Here is a 23,765-nt window from a genome sequence, read left to right on the forward strand (position 1 = left end):
TCCACAGTTGCGTGGGCAGAATCTCCCAGAGGGATTCGGCCTGTTGAAGGATGTGGAGAACGCTGCTTACACTGTGGGGGCGGGTTGGTGGGATGCATGCTGTGGTAGGCTTGATGCCAGAGGCAGCCCTATAAGGATTATGTATTTGCCTCAGTCATGACGGAGCCAGACTGAGAATAATTGTGGAACGGTGCTTGCTGAAGGAGAGAAACAAGACTTCAAAGCATGTAAGTGTTTTAAAATTTTATTTTTCTGATTGCCCACTTTACGGGCTAGGAGTTGTAGTGTGCAATTAATGAAATTACGGATACGTTCTTGATATGCGACCTTGGGCTTGAACCTGTCCAATGAGCCTTGAAAAGAGGAGGAAGGTGAAAGTGCTTCGGAATTAGCTGTCATCAAGTGCCACAGCACTTCTGGCGCTGAGTGCTGAAAATAACAAATTTGCCTCTTGCCATCTCTCTGATTGCGCAAGCCTGTTATTGTGATAATGGCACAAAATGTCCACAGTTGACAGCACCAGGCTCACTGAGCCCTGTCCAGCACTGCCGTGTTTCAGAGCTGTGCAGAGAGCTCACAGGGTTTGGTATTGGATTTGGGGCAAGAATTGTGCAAGTATTCGTTGCTGTACATCGGGGCACAGTGGGGGGAGGGGGTTAATCTTTTAAAGCTCAAGAGCCAGCGATAGAAACTTTGTATGTGGAAAAATTCATTTTCAAATCCCCCCCGCCATGGCCTCGTCCCCTCCCTATCAAATCCAGCCCTACAACCCTCTGAGATCTCTGCGCTCCTCCAATTCTGGCCTCTTGTGCATCTGAACCTCTCCACCTCTCTACCTCGCTCTCCTCCTTTAAGGCGCTCCTTAAAACCTACCTCTTTGAACAAGCCTATGGCCACTTGGTCCTATTATCACCTTACGTGGCTCGGTGTCAAATGGTGCTTGATTACGCTCCTTTAATGCACCTTGGGACGTTTTACGATGTGAAAGGCGCTATAGAAATGCAAGTTGTTGTTGAAGATGAGCTGGAGCCGTCTGGGTCTGCTCAGGTCGGATTGCATTCTGGAGCTGCCGCGGCGATGGCGCAAGATGGTGCATGTGCACTCTGCTGCACGCCATCAAGATAAAGGCGCCTTAACTTTCCCAGCCCATGGCCGGGTTCCCCAGGACTGTGAGGCGGGTTTTGAAGTTGTGTTCCACAAGCCGCACTAGCAGGGCTCACAGGCCGGAGACAGGGCGACAGCATTTTAGCCGCGATTCTTTGACTTGTACTACCTGGCAGTGTAACCTCACTGGGCGTTAGGAGGCCGTGGAATGACCCTACGGGACACGGTGTGATCGCCAAGTTACCTTTAAGGGGAAGCTGGATAATACACAATGAATGGTAAGACCCTAGGCAAGACGGAGGGTCAGAGGGATCTGGGTGTGCAAGTACACAGATCCCTGAAGGCGGCGGAACAGGTGGATAAGGTGGCAAAAAAGGCATATGGGATACTTGCCTTCATTAGCCGAGGCATAGAATATAAGAGCAAGGAGGTTATGATGGAGCTGTATAAAACACTGGTTAGGCCACAGCTGGAATACTGTGTGCAGTTCTGGTCGCCACACTACAGGAAGGATGTGATAGCTTTGGAGAGGGTGCAGAGGAGATTCACCAGGATGCTACCAGGGCTGGAACGCTTCAGCTATGAAGAGAGACTGGGCAGATTGGGTTTGTTTTCCTTGGAGCAGAGGAGGCTGAGGGGGGACATGATTGAGGTGTACAAAATTATGAGGGGCATAGATAGGATGGATACTAAGGAGCTTTTTCCCTTAGTAGAAGGGTCAATAACTAGGGGGCATAGATTCAAGGTAAAGGGCGGGAGGTTTAGAGGGGATTTGAGAAAGAACTTTTTCACCCAGAGGGTGGTTGGAGTCTGGAACTCACTGCCCGAAAGGGTTGTGGAGGCTGGAACCCTCACAACATTCAAGAAGCATTTGGATGAGCACTTGAAATGCCATAGCATACAAGGCTACGGACCAAATGCTGGAATATGGGATTAGATTAGACAGGGCGTGATGGCCGGCGCGGACACGATGAGCCGAAGGGCCTCTATCCGTGCTGTATAACTCTATGACTCTATGACTCTATGAGTACATGAGGGGGAAAGGGACAGAAGAATACACTGCTAGGGTTAGGTGAAATAGGGTGGGAGGAGTTTCGTGTGGAACATAAACACTGGCATGGACCTGTTGGGCTGAATGTTCTGTTTCTGTGCTTTAAGTTTTTTTTTATTCGTTCTTAGGATGTGGGCGTCACTGGCAAGGCCAACATTTATTGCCCATCCCCAATTGCCCTCGAGAAGGTGGTGGTGAGCCGCCACCTTGAACCGCTGCAGTCCGTGTGGTGAAAGTGCTCCCACAGTTCTGTTAAGGAGGGAGTTCTGGGATTTTGACCCAGCGATGATGAAAGGAACAGCCGATATATTTCCAAGTCAGGCTTGGTGTGTGACTTGGAGGGGAACTTGGAGGTGGTGGTGTTCCCATGCACCTGCTGCCCTTGATGTGTAACCTAATCTACGCAATGTGTAAATGGCTCAGTGCAAAATCTTATACACTTCACGCTAAGCAAACTGCAATTTGATGTGGTTTTTTTTTTAAGCACAGACGAGTAATGAAAGCAATGCAATCTGACACAAAAGCACTTCAAAGTTGTCCCGTTTTCCAATTAGCTAGGCAATAATATTACAAAGCGCGGAAAGCATATTAACATGTGTATATATATATATATATATACAAAAGACCCCTTTGTAATGGTATCTGGTTTACCACAGCTTCAATGTACAGATCCTTACTGTCTCACTAACAAAGGACCCATATATAATTCCCCTTCCCTGCCCCCTGCCCCAAGCAGGGTTTACAATCCCTGTGAATGTGTGTATGTCCCTATGTGTAACAAGTGTTGTCCCTAAGCTTACTTATTAGCGGGTTGGTGCTGCTATGTTAAGGGGGGAAAGAAATTGCACTTAAGTTAAATACACGTTAGTGCTGTGTCTTATGCTAACTTTTAATTCATCATCTCAAATTGCTTCTGCCAGCAGTGACAGACCTGTAACCATTCATTCTCCTTTTGCCTTATAATGTTCTCGCCATGTACAAGCCAAGCTTGGAGGGACAATCTGTAAGGGTACCGCTGGGTGTTTTTCAAATGGCACTGGTTCCCAGCACATCGCTTGAAGGGAGCTTGAGCGGGAGAATGCTTACCTGAATGTTGGAAGCAAGTGATTGGGAATTTAACAGTATGACAAGTTCATAAGCCCGCCAGTGCGCTTTACTGAAACCCAAGGGTGTCCAATATACAACAACAACAACTTGCATTTATATAGTGCCTTTTACACAGTAAAATGTCCCAGGGCGCTTCACAGGAGCGTTATCAAACAGAATCTGACACCGAGCCACATAAGGAGATATTAGGGCAGATGACCAAAAGCTTGGCCAAAGAGGTAGGTTTTAAGGAGCGTCTTAAAGGAGGAAAGAGAGGTAGCGAGGCAGAGAGGTTTAGGGAGGGAATTCCAGAACTTAGGGCCTAGGCTGCTGAAGGCACGGCCACCGGTGACGGAGCGATTAAAATCGGGGATGCTCAACAGGCCAGAATTAGAAGAGTGCAGAGATCTGGGAGGGTTGTGGGGCTGGAGGAGATTGTAGAGATAGGGAGGGGCGAGGCCACAGAGGGATTTGAAAACAAGGATGAGAATTTTAAAATTGAGGCGTTGCTTAATCGGGAGCCAATGTAGGTCAGCAAGCAACAGGGGAGATGGTTGAACGGGACTTGGTGCGGGTTAAGACACGGGCAGCAGAGTTTTGGATGACCTTAAGTTTACGTAGGGTGGAATGTGGGAGGCCAGCCAGGAGTGCGTTGTAACAGTCAAGTCTAGAGGTAACAAAGGCATGGATGAGGGTTTCAACTGCAGATGAGCTGAGGCACGGACGGAGTCGGACAATGTTACAGAGGTGAGAACAGGCGGTCTTAGTGATGGCGCGCGATGTGTGGTCGGAAGCTCACCTCGGTCAAATATGACACCAGTAGTGGATCATCCATTGACTGCTGTAGTACATGAGGTGCTGTGGCCTTGTCCTATACGTGCTACTATTTGAAGCAGTTTTGGTGCTGTGAATTTTCCCCGCAACCCCATTGAGCCTGATTCCACAAAACCGGAAAGATAAATGGACTAAGCCTGCAATTGGTGGTTTAGTTGACACTGTACATGTGGTTGGTGCAGCTACTACAGTCAATGCAGTAAAAACATAGGAATTTTTACCCCATTCCTTTTTCAGAGACCAACCCCATGCACCTTACTTTCTCTCCATAGCCTTAGAACTGACTGTTGGCAGATGAAAATTAACATCTGACAGTCCCCTCTTTGCTATTTTAATGCCATTTATTTTAGATGGATCACTACCAGTACTAACTTAGCAAATGGTTAAACCTTTGTTCACTGTTATCGCCAGCAGTAATTTCGAGGCTCATATCCCACAATCCCTTCTCTCTCCAGAAATGCACCTAATTGTCCCTTTAACCCACTTGTGGTGTCCCATTTCACCGTTAAATTATTCTACAAGTCTACTACGTCTTTCGGATGAGACGTTAAGCCGAGGCCCTGCCTGCCCTCTCAGGTGGATGTAAAAGATCTCATGGGCACTATTTTGAAGGAGAGGAAGGGACTTCTCCCTGGCACGTATCACTCTACCAACATCACCAAAACAGGATTATCTGGTCATTATCACATTGCTGTTTGTGGGAGCTTGCTGTGCGCAAATTGGCTGCCGCGTTTCAACAGTGGCTACACTTCAAAAGTACTTCATTGGCTGTAAAGCGCTTTGTGCCATCCTTAGGTCATGAAAGGCGCTATATAAATGCAAGTCCATTCTTTGTTTTACCCTTGCCCCTAAAGTTGCAATTTGCCACAGATGGGGAAAGACCCAAAACCTGGAAACTGCGCTGGAGGATTGAGTGCCATTGGTTCTCCATTCCTTCTTGTGCGGTGAAACCTGAAACATTAACGGTGAAGTTCACAGCGTCGAAAGCCCACTGCTGAATTGCTTCACATATTGCACGTGCAATGTACGTGTTAGCTTGGCTCAGATGGGAGGGCACGCACCTCTGAGACCAAAAGATTATGGGTTCAAGCCCCAAGACTTGGTCCCATCGTCTTCAGAACGGACTCTTCAATGCCGATGCCATCTTTTGAATGGGGCGTTAAACTGAGGGCCCATCTGCCTGTTCAGGCGGGTGTAAAAGATCCCCTGGGGGGCTATGCAAAGAAGTGCAAGGGCGGGGGGGTTCTGGTGTCCTTGCCAATATTTTCCTCTCTCAACCTTCATCGTCGAAAAATAGATCAACTGTTCATTCGCCTCATTGCGGTCTGTGGGAGCTTGCTGTGCGCAAATTGCCTGCCCTGCTTGCGTACATAACGACAGCGACTACACTTCAAAAGAAATGAATTAACTGCGAAACTCTTCGGCATGCAAATAGAAATGCAAGTCAAGTTTTGTTTACTAACGCTCCTGCGATGCGCCTTGCAATGGTTTTTGCCAAGTTAAAGGCGCTGCAGAGGTACAAGTAGTTGTTGTTGCTGCGACTGGGATTCGGTGCTTAATCCTTCGCTGTAGTTGTGACAAGATGCAAGCTGTGCTTCCACAATCTTACTGGGCAGGGCCTTTACGTAAAGCCCTCTGTCCTTAATCAGAATTTCATGCAGATGTAAATAAAAACAAACAAAGCACAAGAAGGCCACAGCTCCCTGGTGTTTGGAGTTATTGTCAATGATAATCAGAGACCTATGTCAGCTGAACTCCCATGAAGTCACTATTGTCTCTTTGTCAAGAGTGAAGTAAATGGTAAATCAATAAGAAGTGATTATAGGGTCTTTGTTGTTTCCATGGTTACGGGCCTAGTACATGTGGCTGTTAGGACTTACAAATATCTGCAGTTTCTATCTCTGGCTATTTTCTAGTAAAACAGAGCTGTTTGAATGAGCTGATGATCACTTATTTCTGGTCAGAAGCTTGTCATCTGATGGGACAATCCTTCTTTCACCTCTACCCTCCAACCTCCTCTCTATCAGACACCTTCCTGTTTTTTTCTCCTTTATTGATACTATACTATGGTCACTACCCCTCCGAACTTCCCTCTCTCATTCCTCCAAATATTCATCCCTATGCAGATTTCCTTCCCTCAACTCTTGTTGTGTTGATATTGAGAATTAAAACACCATCTCCAACACTTAACACTTTCTTTCCCAGGATCTTCAAACTGTGGAGCTCCTTACTTCCCTCAGTCCTGTGCTCCCCTCCTCCCGCAGTCCCCTCCTTCCCTCAGCTCCTCTTCTCCTCCTCTCTCAGCCCCGGGCTCCCCTCCTCCAACAAGCTACAGGACTTTGAAAAACCAAAGCTTTGTACCGCCTATCTTCTTGACTTACTTTCAGATCAGCCATGATCTAATTGAATGGTGGAACAGGCTCGAGGGGTTGAATGGCCTACTCCTGTTCCTAGAAGCCAGTGACTTGGCATTTTCCTGTTTTTTACATTGCCGTTACTTATAGTCTAGAACCAGGGGGTCACAGTCTCAGAATAAGGGGTTGGCCGTTTAGGACTGAGATGAGGAGAAATTTCTTCACTCAGAGGGCGGTGAATCTTTGGAATTCTCTACCCCAGAGGGCTGTGGAGGCTCAGTCGTTGAGTATATTCAAGACAGAGATCGGTAGATTTTTGGACATTAAGGGATATGGGGATAGTGCAGGAAAGTGGAGATGAGGTAGAAGATCAGCCATGATCTGATTGAATGGCGGAGCAGGCTCGAAGGACCAAATGGCCTACTCCTGCTCCTATTTCTTTATGTTCTTATATATGGGACTTTTCTTGACCTCAGGGAAGATCCAAGATTAGAAAATTAAATTGGCAAAACAAAAGTTAGGTAAAATAAATAAATAAATAAATAGGGAAAAAGTCCCTTTTACAGTGAGGGTGTGTCACTGACATTGGAGGTGTGATTCTGCCCTGCTGAAGATCAACTTCCTTGTTCTGGCAAATCTGACAGCAGTGAAATACAGGAAACTCCCTTTTAACCGGCACCTAAATATCCAGAAACCTCTCTTAACCGGCAAAATTCAGGAGTAGATTCAGGTAAGTTTTACTATATATTAGTGGCCGTGTAACCGGGGTTCCTGGATCTGTGGCCGTGTAACCGGGGTTCCTGCACCTGTGGCCGTGCAACAGGGACTCCTGGATCTGTGGCCTTGTAACCGGGGTTCCTGCACCTGTGGCCGTGCAACAGGGACTCCTGGATCTGTGGCCTTGTAACCGGGGTTCCTGCACCTGTGGCCGTGCAACAGGGACTCCTGGATCTGTGGCCTTGTAACCGGGGTTCCTGCACCTGTGGCCGTGCAACAGGGACTCCTGGATCTGTGGCCATGTAACCGGGGTTCCTGCACCTGTGGCCGTGCAACAGGGACTCCTGGATCTGTGGCCTTGTAACCGGGGTTCCTGCACCTGTGGCCGTGCAACAGGGACTCCTGGATCTGTGGCCATGTAACCGGGGTTCCTGCACCTGTGGCCGTGCAACAGGGACTCCTGGATCTGTGGCCTTGTAACCGGGGTTCCTGCACCTGTGGCCGTGCAACAGGGACTCCTGGATCTGTGGCCATGTAACCGGGGTTCCTGCACCTGTGGCCGTGCAACAGGGACTCCTGGATCTGTGGCCTTGTAACCGGGGTTCCTGCACCTGTGGCCGTGCAACAGGGACTCCTGGATCTGTGGCCTTGTAACCGGGGTTCCTGCACCTGTGGCCGTGCAACAGGGACTCCTGGATCTGTGGCCTTGTAACCGGGGTTCATGCACCTGTGGCCGTGTACGGGGCTCTCGTACCTTGGTAAGTATACCTCTCTGTAATCCGGACTTTTTGATCATCCGGCACCACACCGGTCCCGTCGGTGCCGGATAAAAAAGAGTTTCCTGTACCAGCTTCTGCGGCTGGTTCCTGGAGCCCTGTGGACAGCCCAACATAAAAGCTGCAGATTGAAATCCCAGCACATTACAGACATGAAGATGTCAGGATTTTGACCTGTTGTCCAAGAGGCAAATGACAACAACAAAACCAACTTACATTTATATAGCACCTTTAACATAATGAAAGGACTTCAGGGGGGGGGGGGCACTGAATGGCGCTTCAGGGGACCGCTAGCAGACAGAATTTGACCCCGAGCCACATAAGGAGGTATTGGGACAGGTGACCAAAAAGCTTGGTCAAAGAAGTCGGTTTTAAGGAGAGCAGAGAGGTTCAGGGAGGGAATTCCAGAGCTTCGGAACTCGGCAGCTGAAGGCACGGCCGCCAGTGGTGGAGCGAAGGAAATCGCGGATGCGCAAGAGGCCAGAATAAAAGTCGCGCGTAAAAGGGCCCCCCCAGTGTAACTTGATGGGTTGCATCCACAGCAGCCACAAAGCTGCTGTTGTATTGGGCCTGAGAGAGGAGTGTTTGTGCAGACACTCCTGACGCACTGGCAGCAATCCAGAGGTTAAAACTTCCCGGTTTCAAAAAATAGAAAAGTCTTCCCAGCAGGGTTTGGTGAATCCACAGGCTTATATTGGTGCTGCCGCTGTCCTTGTAAGGTCCATGCTTTTGGAACCAGGGGCGCAATGACCCTCACCCGCCCCCCCACGTCAATACCAGTATAAAAAGGGCCTAAAGTCTTTTTTTTATTTGTTTATGGGATGTGTGCGTCGCTGGCAAGGCCGGCATTTATTGCCCATCCCTAATTGCCCCTTGAGAAGGTGGTGGTTAGCCGCCTTCTTGAACCGCTGCAGTCCGTGTGGTGAAGGTACTCCCACAGTGCTGTTAGGGAGGGAGGTCCAGGAATTTGACCCGGCGACGATGAAGGATCGGCGATATATTTCCAAGTCAGGATGGTGTGTGACTTGGAGGGCGTGGTGTTCCCATGCGCCTGCTGCCCTTGTCCTTCTAGGTGGAAGAGGTCGCGGGTTTGGGAGGTGCTGCCGAAGAAGCCTTGGCGAGTTGCTGCAGTGCATCTTGTAGATTTGTGTATCCTGTACCAAACCTGAGGTCTTCATGACAGTTGAACATTTTAATTAATGGCTTTCATGATCACTTATCGAAGAGCTTCTTGATCACATCCTGAAGAGGTTTAAAGTGGAAAATAGGAACAGGAGTAGGCCGTTCAGCCCCTGATCACAGCTGATCTGCACCTCAAGTATTTGCACCTTTACATTTTGTTTTATTAATATGCTATTGCCTCAGTATTACTTATAGCCGGTAATGTAGTCAATAGTTCTGGTAACCTGCAGCTTGTATATAACTTCATTTTCAGTTTCTAAACATTTAATTCAAACGGAAGGGGTTGGTTTTGCACGTCCCGCTAATGGTATCGTCGCTGGGTCAAAATCCAGGAACTCCCTCCCTAACAGCACTGTGGGAGCACCTTCACCACACGGACTGCAGCGGTTCAAGAAGGGGGTTCACCACCACCTTCTCAAGGGCAACTAGGGATGGGCAATAAATGCTGGCCTGGCCAGTGATGCCCAGATCCCAGGGACGAATTTTAAAAAAATCTAAGATTAAGAACTGCTGGAAACACTCAGCAGGTCAGGCAGCTTCCGTGGAGAGGGAAATAAAGTTAACGTTTCAGGTCGATGACCTTTTTAACGAAAGATCATTGACCTGAAACGCTGTGTGTCTCTCCCTCTCCACAAATACTGCCTGATCTGCTGAGGGTTTCCAGCTATTTCTGTTTTTATTTTAGATTTCCAGTCTCAGCAGTATTTTGATTTTATTTTGCTTCTGAAGTTTTGCCAAACTCCCTCCAATGGTTCAGCTGGTAACTACACTGCCAAAGTGGGTATGGTGTCACACTGACCAAAATCCCAGATTTAATAACTGGTCTGTGCTAAATTGTCTTAGCTTAGCTCCTGCTTGTAGAATCACAGAATGATACAGAAAGAGGCCATTCGGCCCATCGTGCCTGTGCCGGCTCTTTGATGGAGCTATCCAATCAGTCCCACTCCGATGCTCATTTTCCCCATAGCCCTGCAATGTTTTCCCCGTCAAGTATTTTTCCAATCTCCTAATCATAATCCAATGAAATCCCTCCCCCTCCTGGAAAATGTATGTTAAATAGGGGCTGGATCAGGCTGGTTTGTAATGATCCCCCTTCTTGAAGATAGTACAGAAAACTCTCGATTTACCTGCACCTAAATAACCGGAAATCTCTGTTAACCTGCAAAATTCAGGAGTAGGTTCAGGTAAGTTTTACTTCATATTGGTGGCCGTTCCTGGATCTGTGGCCGTGTAACTGGGGTTCCTGCACCTGTTGCTATGCAACAGGGACACCTGGATCTGTGGCCGGGGTTCCTGCACCTGTTGTTATGCAACAGGGACGCCTGGATCTGTGGCCGTGTACGGAGCTGTCGTACCTTTTACTATACCTCTCTGTAATCCGGACTTTTTGATAAACCGGCACCACGCCGGTCCCGTCGGTGCCGGATAAAAAAGAGTTTCCTGTAATAGATTTCAAGAGCTCATAGACAGGCTGGTGGAAGATGATGTTCAAATGCAAAAAAGTGTGAGGTGATACATTTTGGTAGGAAGAATAATGAGGAGAGACAATTCATGCTAAATGGTACAATGTACAAGAGGAGAGAGACCCGGCGGGGTGATTGTGTTCAAATCTTTGAAGGTGGCAGGACATGTTCACAAAGCAGTTAATAAAGTATATGGGATCCTAGGCTTTATAAATAGAGGTATAGGGCAGGATTTTCATTCAGGAGTTGGGTTGGAGGCGGGACTACAACTTTCAGGGTTGTAGTCCCGCCTCCATCGAGATGCGGCCAATCCACGCGATTTTAACTTGATTGACCTTGTTGAGCCCGCCCAGCGGGCTCAGCAGGCCAATTAAGGGCCACCCGGCAACAGGTGATGTCACAGACTGAAATTTCACCTGTGAAGAGGTTTTGACAGATGAAATATCACTGTTTGAAAGCTGTTTGAAGCTGTCAAACACTGACAGTCTTACTTCTAACCTGAGTCCTTCTCCACAGACTCAGTTAGAAATCTCTCCTGCACAGTAAGCTGAAGGCTGTCACTTTTGACAGTTCACAGCCATTCTGTTTTCTGTGCCGGTGAGATGGGGGACTCCTGGGACCTAAAGGAAGGAAGGCTGAAAAGGTAAGAAAAGGTCATTTAAACTTCTTTACACACTTTAGACACACCAAACACACTTACCTTTGCACTCATGCACACATCACTCACCTGAACACCGACATCTCGACCCCTCCAAGTCCTTCATCCCGACGGCCTGCCTCCTCTAACTTGGCGTGGTTTGGAGCCGCCGGGAAACCCACACTTCAACCTTCAAAATAGGGATTCGGCTAAAAACTGCCCGTTAACTACCTGTTAATAGGCAGTTAATTGGCACTAATCCCTTCCCGCCTCGGGTAGGTGGGTTTCAGTGCGGGGTGGGTACCCGCCTCCTTTGAAACTGGCATGGAGGTGGGTTTGGGTGCGGGATGGGGCCGGGACTCCTGATTTCGGATTTTTACCCCCCATGCGCCTCCAATCCCAACTCCACGGCCCAATGAAAATCCTGCCCATAGGGTTCGAAATTCCCCATGAGCCCCGTTTGGGGCACTAAATCAGAAAAGCTGGAAAAGTTAGCGCCAGGCGCTAACCTCATCCGGCCTCTCTGTAATTCCAATTTTTTGCTCCAAGAGGGAAGTGAATCGCTGAATCAAGCGCTCCACTTCCTTCTTGGAGCGCAAGAGCGGGAGAAGTTCATGACCCGGGGCACATGGCTCAGCAGCGTCAGATACTGGGGATGTGTGGCGCTGCCGCGTTGCAGGGACTCTACCCTGAATTAAAGGGAAGGGCCCCACGCTGCAAACTCTGCAGGTTTTTTTTAATATAACTTACCTGGACCAGCGGGGAGTGCAGGTGCCGCGTGATCAGCCTGGCACTCAAGCCGAGTACCGGGCTTGACCAATCGCGACACGGACCCCACATCCGGAGGCACAAGAAAAAGTGTTTTTTTAAAATCCAACTTTTTCTCCCCAAGGCTGGCCGCCGCCTCACCTTTAAACGGCACCCCGCTAGCGGCCAGCCAGCCTGCTCGCGTCCCCTGCAGCAGTCGCTGCCATCGCCCAGCGCTGCTGCAGGGGGGGGGCGATGGGGAATTTTTGTACTGGGGCGCTACCAGGTCGATGCACCCGGAGATGACATCATGATCTCCGTGCGCAGTAGATCAGGCGCAACCCCGTAGCGCTGCTAACCTCCCGCCGCGTCCGGGCGAAAAGATCTTTGTGCCCCGTTAGCACCTCGCACGAGAGGCACAAAGGAGGAGAATTTCTCCCCCATAGAGTATAATAGCCAGACAGTTATGCTAACCATTTATAAAACACTAGTTCGGCCCCAGCTGGAGTATTGTGTCCTATTCTGGGCACCACACTTTAGGAAGCACGTGAAGGCTTTGGAGAGGGTACAGAAGAGATTTACTAAAATGGAGCCATCTTTTGTTTCTTTACCTGCCCTATTACCATCTCGTCTCACCCTGAATATCTCTTAATGTATTCTCACCTCTCCCAGACCTTCCCTTTTGTTCTTTCATCCCCTCCCCCATTTCCCAGCCCCCAACTTGCTTTTTCATCTGTTTCATTTCCTGCTTTTTTTTTTCTCAGTTCTGATGAAGGGTTTCGACCTGAAACGTTGACTGTGTTTCTCTCTCCACGGATGTTGCCTGGCCTGCTGAGTTTTTCCAGCTTTTTCTGTTGTTATTTACTAAAATGGTTCCAGGGATGAGGGACTTCAGTTACATGACAACATTTGACAGAGAAACTGGGGTTGTTCTCCTTAGAGCAGAGACGGCTAAGAGGAAATTTGATGGAGCTGTTCAAAATCATGATGGGTTTAGACAAGATTAAATAAAGAGAAACTGTTTCCAATGGGCTGAAGGGCCGATAACCAGAGAGCACAGATTTAAGGTGATTGGCAAAAGAACCAGAGGCGACATGAGGGAAAACTTTTTACGCAACGAGTGGTTAGGATTTGGAAAGCGCTGCCTGATAGGGTGGTGGAAAAAGATTCAATAGTGGCCTTCAAAAGGGAATTGGATAAATACTTGAAGGGGAAAAAATTGCAGGGCTGTGGGGAAAGGGCGGAGGAGTGGGACTAACTGGCTCGCTCTTCGAAAGAGCCGGCACAGACTCGATGAGCCGAATGGCCGCCTCCTGTGCTGTACTAGTCTAAGATTCTATGATTCTCAGCCTTCCAACACTCAATGCCCAAGCTCAACCATTAATCATCGAAATGTGGGCAGTGAGCCAGAGGGTGACTGGCACCTGTAGAGCGGTATTTCACCGTCAATCAGTGCATTTGAGAGAGAAGATTGCTGAGTACACTTTTTCAGTTGCTGTGCTTTTTTATCTCCACTTTACGTTAATTTGGGGGAGCAGTTATCTGGATGATTTTTCTTGTGCGTCTTCAGCAGTGCCCCATTGACAGGTGACAGTCTGCAATTTGCTTGCCAATTTGAGGGAGTATTTTCTGTGTGACTGGTAATGAATTACTGGTCTAGGCTTTTTGGAAGTGCCTTGTCTTCCTTAACCCGATAAGGGCCATTGTCTTTAGATTCCATTCACAGGCACTTCACTTGGCCATAACTAGAGAGGAGAAAGCAGAGGGCAGGCCAGAGGCTCTGGGATCCTGGTGTCAATTCCGACATTTGAACTTCGGTAAAGCGCTGAGCACCTTAATAACTGTAGCCGCTCACGTCACAGGCTAGTAACGCACTGCCTGAAAGGGTGGCGACAGCGCATTTAATAGGAAATAGAAACAATGTTTGCGATTCTGGTTTTTCCTGATTGGAAGGATAGTCAAGGGACACATACAAGAGGCATGACCCCAACAAGAAACATGACATGGGGCTTCAGAAAAGGGTCTCTGTAAGGCATATAAATGTGTTATGGTGAAAGAGGCTATATAGTTACTTGTTAAATGTTCAATAGTAACTTTCGAAAGGGTATTGGATAAATACTTGACAAGGCAAACAATTACAGGACTATGGGGAAAGAGCTGGGGGAGTGGGATTAATTGGCCAGCTCAGGCATCATGGGCTGAATGGCCTCCTTCTGGGCTGTATGACTCTAATAAAATATACATCTAATATATTCTTGAATATATTCTGAACTTAAATCTAGCCTATTTTATTTGACTCCCTCGCTAATAATAAAAAAAACCCACATTTAACAAGTAACTATGTTGCCTCTTTCACCATGACACATGACACATTTATATGCCTTCCAGAGACACTTTTCTGAAATGCCATATCATGTTTCTTGTTGGGGTCATGCCTCTTGTGTGTGTCCCGTGCGTATCCCTTGACTATCTTTCCAATCAGGAAAAACCAGAATCGAAAACATTGTTTCTGTTTTCTGGAGTGCCCACTTCATTAATATGTCACCATAGTTCCCAATGCCAAGCCGTCTTATTATTTATTGGTGGCCGTGCCTTCAGCTGCCTAGGCCCGAAGCCCTGGGATTCCCCCCCTAAACCTTTCCGTCTCGCTCTCTTCCTTTAAGTCGCTGCTTAAAACCTACCTCTTTGACCAAGCTTTTGGTCACCTGTCCTAATATCTCCTTATGTGACTCGGTGTCAAATTTTATTTGATCACGCTACTGTGAAGCACCTTGGGACGTTTTACAATGTTAAAGGTGCTATATGAATGCAAGTTGTTACATAGAAACATAGAAGATAGGAGCAGGAGTAGGCCATTCGGCCCCTCGAGCCTGCTCCGCCATTTAATGAGATCATGGCTGATCATCCAAATTCAGTACCCTGTCCCTGCCTTCTCCCCATATCCCTTGATCCCTTTAGCCTTAAGAAATATATCCAACTCCTTCTTGAATATATTTAATGAATTGGCCTCAACTGCCTTTTGTGGTAGAGAATTCCACAGGTTCACCACTCTCTGGGTGAAGAAATTCCTCCTCATCTCAGTCCTAAATGGCTTACCCCTTATCTTTAGACAGTGACCCCTGGTTCTGGACTCCCCCGCCATCGGGAACATCCTTCCTGCATCTAGCCTGTCTAGTCCTGTTAGAATTTTATAAGTTTCAATGAGATCCCCTCTCATTTGTCTAAACTCCAGCGAATATAAGCCTAATCGACCCAATCTCTCCTCATATGTCGTTCCTGCCATCCCAGGTATCAGTCTGTCATTGTTTGTCTCCTCGTTACGCCTCTCTTTTGATTTCCCCGATGAGTGGCTGGGTACGTGGCCAGCAAACTGTTTCGCATCTTCCGATCGCATGTCAGATGTAGCAAAAGATGGGTGAAGCGGCCCAGGGAACTAAATCCCCTTTCTACCCTCCTCCTCCCCAAAACTTCTCCCCATTTCTCTCCTCCTAACCATTGTACGAATCCCAGCAGACCTCCTGTACCAAGCTCATGTGATTCTGGAAAATGTCTGTGGGGTAACTCTATCTTGGAGATATCACAACTGACCCTGATCCTGTCGACATTCGCCATCTTACATTAGAACTTGCCAGCGATGCTCATTGGGTGACCTTTCCCACTGTTGACGCGGTTGGCATTAGTTATCTCAGCGCAGACCAGGAGCTGGATCTGATCCCTTCCTGCTGGCCAGCACACTGGACTTATTCAAGAGATGGCTAGATGCTGTAATGGGGACATTGCAGGGTTGGTGTTCTGGAAGGATTAGATTAAATGTGCCGAAGGGCCTTCTTCATCAGAACCCATCGAGTTCTTCTCAGTTCCACACTCACTGGTAAGCTTATCTACTAAACCATTGAGGAGGATCGGAAAAGCTTTTAACGTAGCAAAATGTGAACTTGATTAATAGTGTTCCACAGGCAAAGGACTGGAGATTTTCTATCACTGTCTTCTTCAGCATACTGTTGAAAAATAACCTGAATTGACATCCTGATTACCCAACCTGCTGAATATATTTCTGTATCCAGACTCGACTATTCCAATGCACTCCTGGCCAGCATCCCACTTTACACCCTTATCTCAAACTCTGCTGCCTGTGTCCTAACTCGCACCAAGTCCTGTTCACCCATCGCCCCTGTGCTGGCTGACCTACATTGGTCCAGCGACGCCTCGAATTTAAAATTCTCACCCTTCTGTTCAAATCCGTCCATGGCCTCGTTCCTCCCTATCTCTAGAATCTCCTCCAGCCCCACAACCCTCCGAGAACTCTGCGTTCCTCCAAACTTGGTACTCTTGTGCATCTCTGATTTCCTGTGCCGCCCCCCCCCCCCCCGTTGGAGCCCGTGCCATTAGCTGCCTAGGCCCTAAGCTCTGGAATTCCCTGCCTAAACCTCTCCGCCTCTCTACCTCTCTTTCCTCCTTTAAGACACTCCTTAAAACCTACCTCTTTGACCAAGCTTTTGGACATCTGCCCTAATATCTCCTTAATATGTTGCTTGGTGTCGAATTCTGTCTGATAACACTCCTGTGAAGTGTCTTGCGATGTTTTACTATGTTAAAGGGGCTATAGAAATGTAAGTTGTTGATGTTGTATGAGAATGGGCAATAGGCTGTAAACTAATGTTTTTTTTTTCTTTATATATGCCTACTTAGATCTCAGACCGCTCCCTGACGTGGCTATGACTGGCAATTGCACAAGAGAATGCACAGAATTTGGTCACTCCGATACTTGCTGGATGCCAGGCCAACCGTCCCCCAACAGGAAGCAGAAAAACGCCCCCAAACTTTCCACCTTTGTGCCTTACGAAGAACGGGGGAGCCAGGATCGTCTGAGCAATGGGAGCCCGCGGCTCACGGAGGACCGTAACGCCAAGATGGCCAACATCCGCTTCATACCGACGCACAGTGCCTTCCCCAGTTCGAACCACGAGCCCGACCAGGACTCGGCTCTGGAAGAAATCCCGCTCACCCAACCCCCTGACTACCAGCAGGCCTCTGGCCCCGCCCCCCCAAATTCCAAGCGGGAGATTTATCTGTGAGGCGTGACGGAGCCTGCTCTGTGCCTGTTTGAAGCTGTTTTAACCACACGGGAATGCAAGAGTTCTGGGGGTGGGGTGGAGAAAACGACAAAAGAGAAACGTACGGGAGAAACAAAAAAATATATATATACAAAGGCTTTATCGTCCGCCCTGCAATTCTACGGCACGCTTGAATTTGAAAGAGTGGACGGGATTGAAATGCGGCTGTTTTAATTGCGTATTGGCCAGAGTTTTCCATACCATTGGCAGAGCCTCCACCCCAGCTGGCGTCAACAGCGGAGAAAAAAACACAAGCCAATCAGCGGTCAAAACCCAAACTTGACTTCGGTGACCCGCTAAACGTTTCCATCGCTGCCGAACTTCTTAACCGCATGCGATCGATTAATTTTTTTTGTTTTTTTTGTTCTTGTTTCTTGTGTGTGTGTGTGTGTGTGTGTGTGTGGTGGTGGTGGTGGGTCGGGGCGGAAAAATACGGTTGGTTCATGTCAACTACCTGGGTGGTGGTGATGTTGGGGGAGGGGGAAAACCAAAAAAAAACTTACACTCTTGTAGTTCTAGACTTGGCACCTCAGTGCTGAACTCTCATTGTCGAACACTCGCCTGGCACATGTTCACCCTAACCGCAGGGACCAATCAGCACAGCAGTGCGCGCCGAGCGTTGCTGTACTCTTGTGTAAATATAACCTTCAGATGATATATGAATTGCACCTCGACTGGTTCAGAGGTCGGGAGACTAAATCAGTTCCACCGTTCATGTTGCTCAGCGGTATGAAGCAAAGCCATGTTAAGTTGCGTTGATTTTTTTACTTCATGTAAATAATTTTAAACATAGCAATGAAAGTCGTTCCGTAAGTGTAACTGCAGGATTCTTTCAGTGACCCATTTAAATTGGCGGCGGTTCGTTGTGACCCTTGCCCGTTCCGCTACCCGTGGCTGTTCTGAAAACGGGCGCTGGTGAACAGTGACCGTTATCCTTTCTGCTACTCACAGTTTTCTCTTTCTTTTAAAAAATAAAAACAGAAGACCCGTAGCCTGCCTATTTTAAGCTTCGTCATTTGCATGACAATTGTGGTCCCTAGCGCCACTTAATTTGAGAGCGCACCATTGAAAGGGAGATGTATACCTCAACCCCCTCGTCCGTGGTCCTCTGGGCTGGCCGCAGCCATTGCTGGTTTGGACGTCTGCTCTTGCTGAATGTATGTGGCATGCACCATCAATGTGGACACTCTTCTCTCAGCACAGAGCGCAAGATATGATGCCGGAGCCATGGCCTTGTCAGGATGTCAGCTTTCCATGAGAGAACCCATCATGTTAAATGGCATATTAGCCTTCTGTGGGCACCAGACTCTGTGATAGTGCCTATCTTAATGATAATACTTTTGATTTTTGTGTGCGTGTGTGTGTGTGAGTGTATGTGTGTTATGTCCCTCTTACTAGTGCGATGGGGAGGCATTGATCTCCCAGAGGAAAGGGAGGGGAGAAAAAATGTTTGATCACCATTGGCTGCAGCTGCATATCACATGATCAGGAATGCAGTTGTGCTCCCCTCCCCTCATGACCCCACCCCCCCCCCCCCAATGGATGAGTATAGTTTCAATACTTTTAGATGTTCTTATTATGCAACGGTCATTGTGCCAATTTTATATAAGTATCTTCTTCTGGTCTGAACACTGGGGTGAGCGTATAGGTGGTAAATTGGTTCTGGGATTGGACAGATGGCTGTGACATTCTGGAGTCGCACTAAAGCCTACACAAATGGTGAAAGTGGAAAACATTTTTTGCCATCACCGACAAAACCCCCAACCGTCATCAAGTCCATTGCATTGCCCGGTGGGATCAGGACATCTTACGGCATTTTAAAGGAATTTTATGACCATCATACCATTCAAGACCATCAACCTTTTTCGTTTAATGACCCAACAACCCTTCACTGATTATGGTCTTAATTGTGGTCATTATTTTCAATTATCGCACCCGTTCCAATTGTACCCACTTCTCAACTTGTGTGAAACTCGATTCATATAGACGGTGGTGTATATGTATAAAAAAATGTTATGTTAGCATGATTATTATTCTGCTGTCACAAAATATCTGAATTATTTTTTACGTGTATGTATTTTTTTTTTGTTTCATCGACGGTGATAGAGCCCTGCTAAATTTGTAATCCGACCTCATCCCTTTCAGGTCCAGAATTCCCAAGCTTTGTGACTGGAGGGAAGCAGTACTTACTTTGTGCCTTGTTAAGTGAAAGGGTGGAGATGAGAACCGGGATGAGCAAGCAAAGGGGAAGTGTGGGGTGGGGGGGGGGACGGGGGACGAGGGAGGGTGGGTTGACTCATTCAAGCTTCTAACTGTAATCTGCAGTGCTTTTTACATGTAAGATTCATTAGTCAAGACCAAGAGTCTATTTTTGAGCGAGCAAAGGGAAAATCTTGGTGTATTAAAATCGATGGAACGCACAGCATGAAATGATAGCCAATTTCCAAATCACACCTTATATTGAAACCTTTAGCAGAAATCAGTCAAGCTGTGCACTTTGAATCCATCCCATAAACACTGGATGTCTTGAATAGGATCTTTGGGCTTTGGTTTTTCTGACTGTGTAAGATGGATGGTACTCTGTAGTGACTGTATTGTGCGACCTGAAGGATGCACTGTTCATGACAGGAATACTAGTGGTCATTTCCAGAGTTCTGTCATCTCCAATTCTCAGGAAGTAGTGGAGGTACTCGGTATTCCTCCAGTAAAGATTACTTGGCAGTTTGACGGTATCAATGTGGGCTTCTCAGCTGCGTATGTGCTCGAGGCTAACTCTTTTCCTTTAGTCGCCAAGGCTGGGCAGCGAATTGAGCTGGGACTGTGATTGGGAAAAGGGTCAACAAGACGTAGCTAACCTTCACAACCCCAAGCCGCCAGCCTGTGATCTTTGCTGGGAACTTTCGGGGAGCTTGGAGCTGAAACGTTCACGGTGCCTTGTAATATAATTAAGCTGCAGTTTGCCTGACGCAGGAGTCTTGTAATTAGAATAGTTACAACAAACAATCAACAACAAAAAAAGGAAGCCTCCACATCCATGATCGTACAGGTACCAAAAATCCCCCAAAAGTGTTGAGGTGGCGGCAGGACCACCTGGGATCTCGGGAGGCCACTTATCTTGCATTCGTAACCGGAGGTAGCTGATGCATTTTTTTTCTTGTGTTTCAATCTATGAAAATGGATACAATGGTAGATTATATATGTATTTATAAAGTATTGTGTCGCGATGTAGCTTGCCATGTGATACCCTTGGACCAGATATACAGCAGCACATGCATCTGTAGAAGGACCAATACTTTTAACGAGTCTGTACCATATATCTCGCTAGCACCCTGAAACAGTCCCAAAATGGGTTAATTTTGGGGCGGGGTGGGGTGGGGTGGGGGTGGGGGGAGCCAGAGTCCATGAGATTTGGCTAGAAGCAGCAGACGCTGTTTAGATCATTTGAACTTCAATGTTGGTTCTATTTATATGATTAATTTAATTGCTTGTATGCCATGGTTTTTGTACAGTTTTATGTACATGCAAATGTTGCTTTTATTTAAAAACAAAATCAGCAAATGGAAGTATGTTACTATTTTTAGATGGGTTTAATGTGTAATCAGAACCATATTGTTAAGGGTGTTTGGAAACACTTGTAATGCTTTACTAGTTAATCCACTGGCTTCCTATGTTAATTATGAGATTTGCGCGGGCAGTGAGCACAGTTCATGATTTATATCTTTTTTTTCTATTGTTAAGCATGTAAACAAATTCTTGGCCCTTATTTGCTGAGCAGTCAACAGAGAGAAAACAAAATCATTGTAATTATTCCTTCCTCAAAGCTTTACAATAAAATGGGAAAATGAGCAGTCTGTTGTCCTTGAGACTTTCTCTCTCTCTTTTTGAAGGGGTTCCGGAGGGGGGCGGGGTGGGGGGGTGGGGGGGTGGGCGTGTGGTTCCTATTGTCTTGGCCCCTCTCCTGAAGGTGCTGGCCCAGAAAAAATACTGGGGGACTGCTCCGCTGGTGTACGGCCCACAGGTGGCATATGCTCCTGACCCTGCTGTCAACGGGAGGTCACCGTTTTTTTTATTCGTTCGGTCATGGGATGTGGGCGTCGCTGGCAAGGCCAGCATTTATTGCCCATCCCGAATTGCCCTTGAGTAGGTGGTGGTGAGCCGCCACCTTCTTGAACCGCTGCAGTCCGTGTGGTGATGGTACTCCCACAGTGCTGTTCGGGAGGGAGTTCCAGGATTTTCACCCAGCGACGACGAAGGAACGACCGATATATTTCTAAGTCAGGATGGTGTGTGACTTGGAGGGGAACTTGGAGGTGATGGTGTTCCCATGCGCCTGCTGCCCTTGTCCTTCTAGGTGGAAGAGGTCGCGGGTTTGGGAAGTGCTGCCGAAGAAGCCTTGGTGAGTTGCTACAGTGCATCTTGTAGATGGCGCACACTGCAGCCACGGTGCGCCGGTGGTGGAGGGAGTGACCTGCTTCAAATACTGCTGTTGAGCGTTTGGCAGTGGTGGTGGGGGTTGGGGGTTGGTAACTATGGTGCTGGGCAACATCTCATAGACTTACTGGTGCCAACAGCCCAGTAATACATTTCTGAAGCAGATGCACTTGACAACAAGTTGCTATTTCTATAGCGCCGTTAATGAAGCAAAAGGCCGAGGCGTGTCACTGGGGCGTTATCAAACAAAATCTGACACCAAGCCACACATGGAGATATTAGGACAGGTGGCCAAAAGCTTGGTCAAAGAGGTAGATTTTTAAGGTACTCCTTAAAGGAGGAAAGAGTGGCAGAGAGTTTTGAGGAGGGAATTCCCGAGCTTAGGGCCTTGGCAGCTGAAGGCACGGCCACCAATGCTGGAGCGAAGAGAGGCTGGAATTGGAGGAGCGTAGAGATCTCCGAGAGTTGTAGGGCTGGAGGAGAAAGGTTGAGCAGGTTGGGCCTATACTCATTGGAATTTAGAAGAATGAGAGGTGATCTTATTGAAACATATAAGATACTGAGGGTGCTCGACAAGGTCGATGCAGAGAGGATGTTTCCCCTCGTGGGGAAATCTAGAACTCGGGGGCAGAGTTTCAGAATAAAGGGTCGCCCTTTTACAACTGAGATGAGGAGGAATTTCTTCTCTCAGAGGGTCGTAAATTTGTGGAATTCTCTGCCCCAGAGAGCCGTGGAGGCTGGGTCATTAAATACATTTAAGGTGGAGATAGACAGATTTTTGTAAGATAAGGGAGTGAAGGGTTATGGGGAACGGGCGGAGAAGTGGCTTTGAGCCCAAGATCAGCCATGATCTTATTGAATGGCGGAGCAGGCTCGAGGGGCCAAGTGGCCTATTCCTGCTCCTGTTTCTTATGTTCTTATTACAGAGATAGGGAGGTGGTGAGGCCGTGGAGGGATTTGAAAACAAAGATGACTTTTTTAATTTGATGCGTTGCCAGACCTGGGGCCAATGTAGGTCAGCGAGCACAGGGAGGATGGGTGAACGGGACTTGGTGCAAGTTAAGATACGTGCAGCAAAGTTTTGGATGAGCTTAAATTTAGGGAGGGTGGCCAGGAGAGCATTGGAATAACTCAGCAGTTGGCCCTTTGTGTTGAGAATCCTGGGGCCCCCAGCTGAGCCTTGCACCTGGTTGAGGGTGGTGTACTGCCATAGCCCAGGCCGGGAATGAGCAAATTCTGGCCTGGGAATTCCCTCCTCTTCCCCTCCAAGCCCCCTCCAATGCTCCACCCCCACTTTAACCCCCTCTTCTGTCAGGGGCCATTTGTGGGGCAGAAGGAGTCTCCGTCCTGCAGAAACTTGGAGCGTCGTAATGTCTGGCCCTTTCACTTCACTTCTGGCAGACTTTCACTGTGAGAGTGCTACTTGGACCATGGATTTTTTTTTATGGCCCTGTTAATTCAACAAATTGTGACATCTTTCAACAGGAACCGAGAAGGTTAAAGGAGAGACTTAAATAAGAACATAAGAATTAGGAGCAGGAGTAGGCCATACGGCCCCTCGAGACTGCTCCGCCATTCAGTAAGATCATGGCTGATCTTCGACCTCATCTCCACTTTCCCGTCTGATCCCCATATCCCTTGATTCCCCTAGAGTCCCGAAATCATATAAAATCATGTAAATTTACGGCACAGAAGGAGGCCATTCAGCCCATCGTGTCCGTGCCGGCTGAAAAAGAGCTAATCAGCCTAATCCCACTTTCCAGCTCCTGGTCCGTAGCCCTGTAGGTTGCGGCACTTCAAGTGCATATCCATGTATTTTTTAAATGCGATGAGAGTTTCTGCCTCTACCACCCTTTCAGGCAGTGAATTCCAGACCCCCGCCACCCTCTGGGTGAAAAAAGTTCTCCTCAACTCCCCGCTAATCATTTTACCAATTACTTTAAATCTAGGCTCCCTGGTTACTGACCTCTATCCATCTCAGCCTTGAACACACTCAACAACTCAGCATCCACAGCCCTTTGGGGTAGAGAATCCCAAAGATACACAACCTTCTTGAGTGAAGAAATTCCTCCTCATCTCAGTTTTAAATGGCCGACCCCTTATCCTGAGATTCTTCCCACTAGTTCTAGACTCTCCAGCCAGGGCTAACAAACTCTCAGCATCTACCCTGTCGATCCCCCTCAGAATCTCATTTGTTTCAGTGAGATCACCTCTCAACCTTCTAAACTCCAGAGAGTATAGGCCCAATAGAGGTCTTCAAAATTCTGAA

The 23,765-nt window shown here is 47.8% G+C and overlaps 1 protein-coding gene across 4 annotated transcripts in view; it reads left to right on the forward strand.

Moving 5' to 3' along the window:
• LOC147114265 (protocadherin-1-like) overlaps positions 1-19,323 on the forward strand; it is a 467,184-nt gene extending 447,861 nt beyond the window's left edge. For 3 of the 4 annotated variants that reach the window (XM_085995950.1, XM_085995949.1, XM_085995951.1), the window contains exon 4: positions 16,641-19,323. In XM_085995950.1, coding sequence (XP_085852076.1) covers positions 16,641-17,026 — 386 coding nt within the window. In that variant the 3' untranslated portion in view covers positions 17,027-19,323. The remainder of the gene's footprint in view (positions 1-16,640) is intronic. The other variant, XM_085995952.1, reaches the window with a different exon arrangement.
• Positions 19,324-23,765: the final 4,442 nt, after the last annotated feature.

The sequence above is a fragment of the Somniosus microcephalus genome, chromosome 8 (genome assembly GCF_052327205.1).
Source record: "Somniosus microcephalus isolate GS21.2 chromosome 8, FLI_Smic_1.0, whole genome shotgun sequence".
NCBI classification, from domain to species: Eukaryota; Metazoa; Chordata; class Chondrichthyes; order Squaliformes; family Somniosidae; genus Somniosus; species Somniosus microcephalus.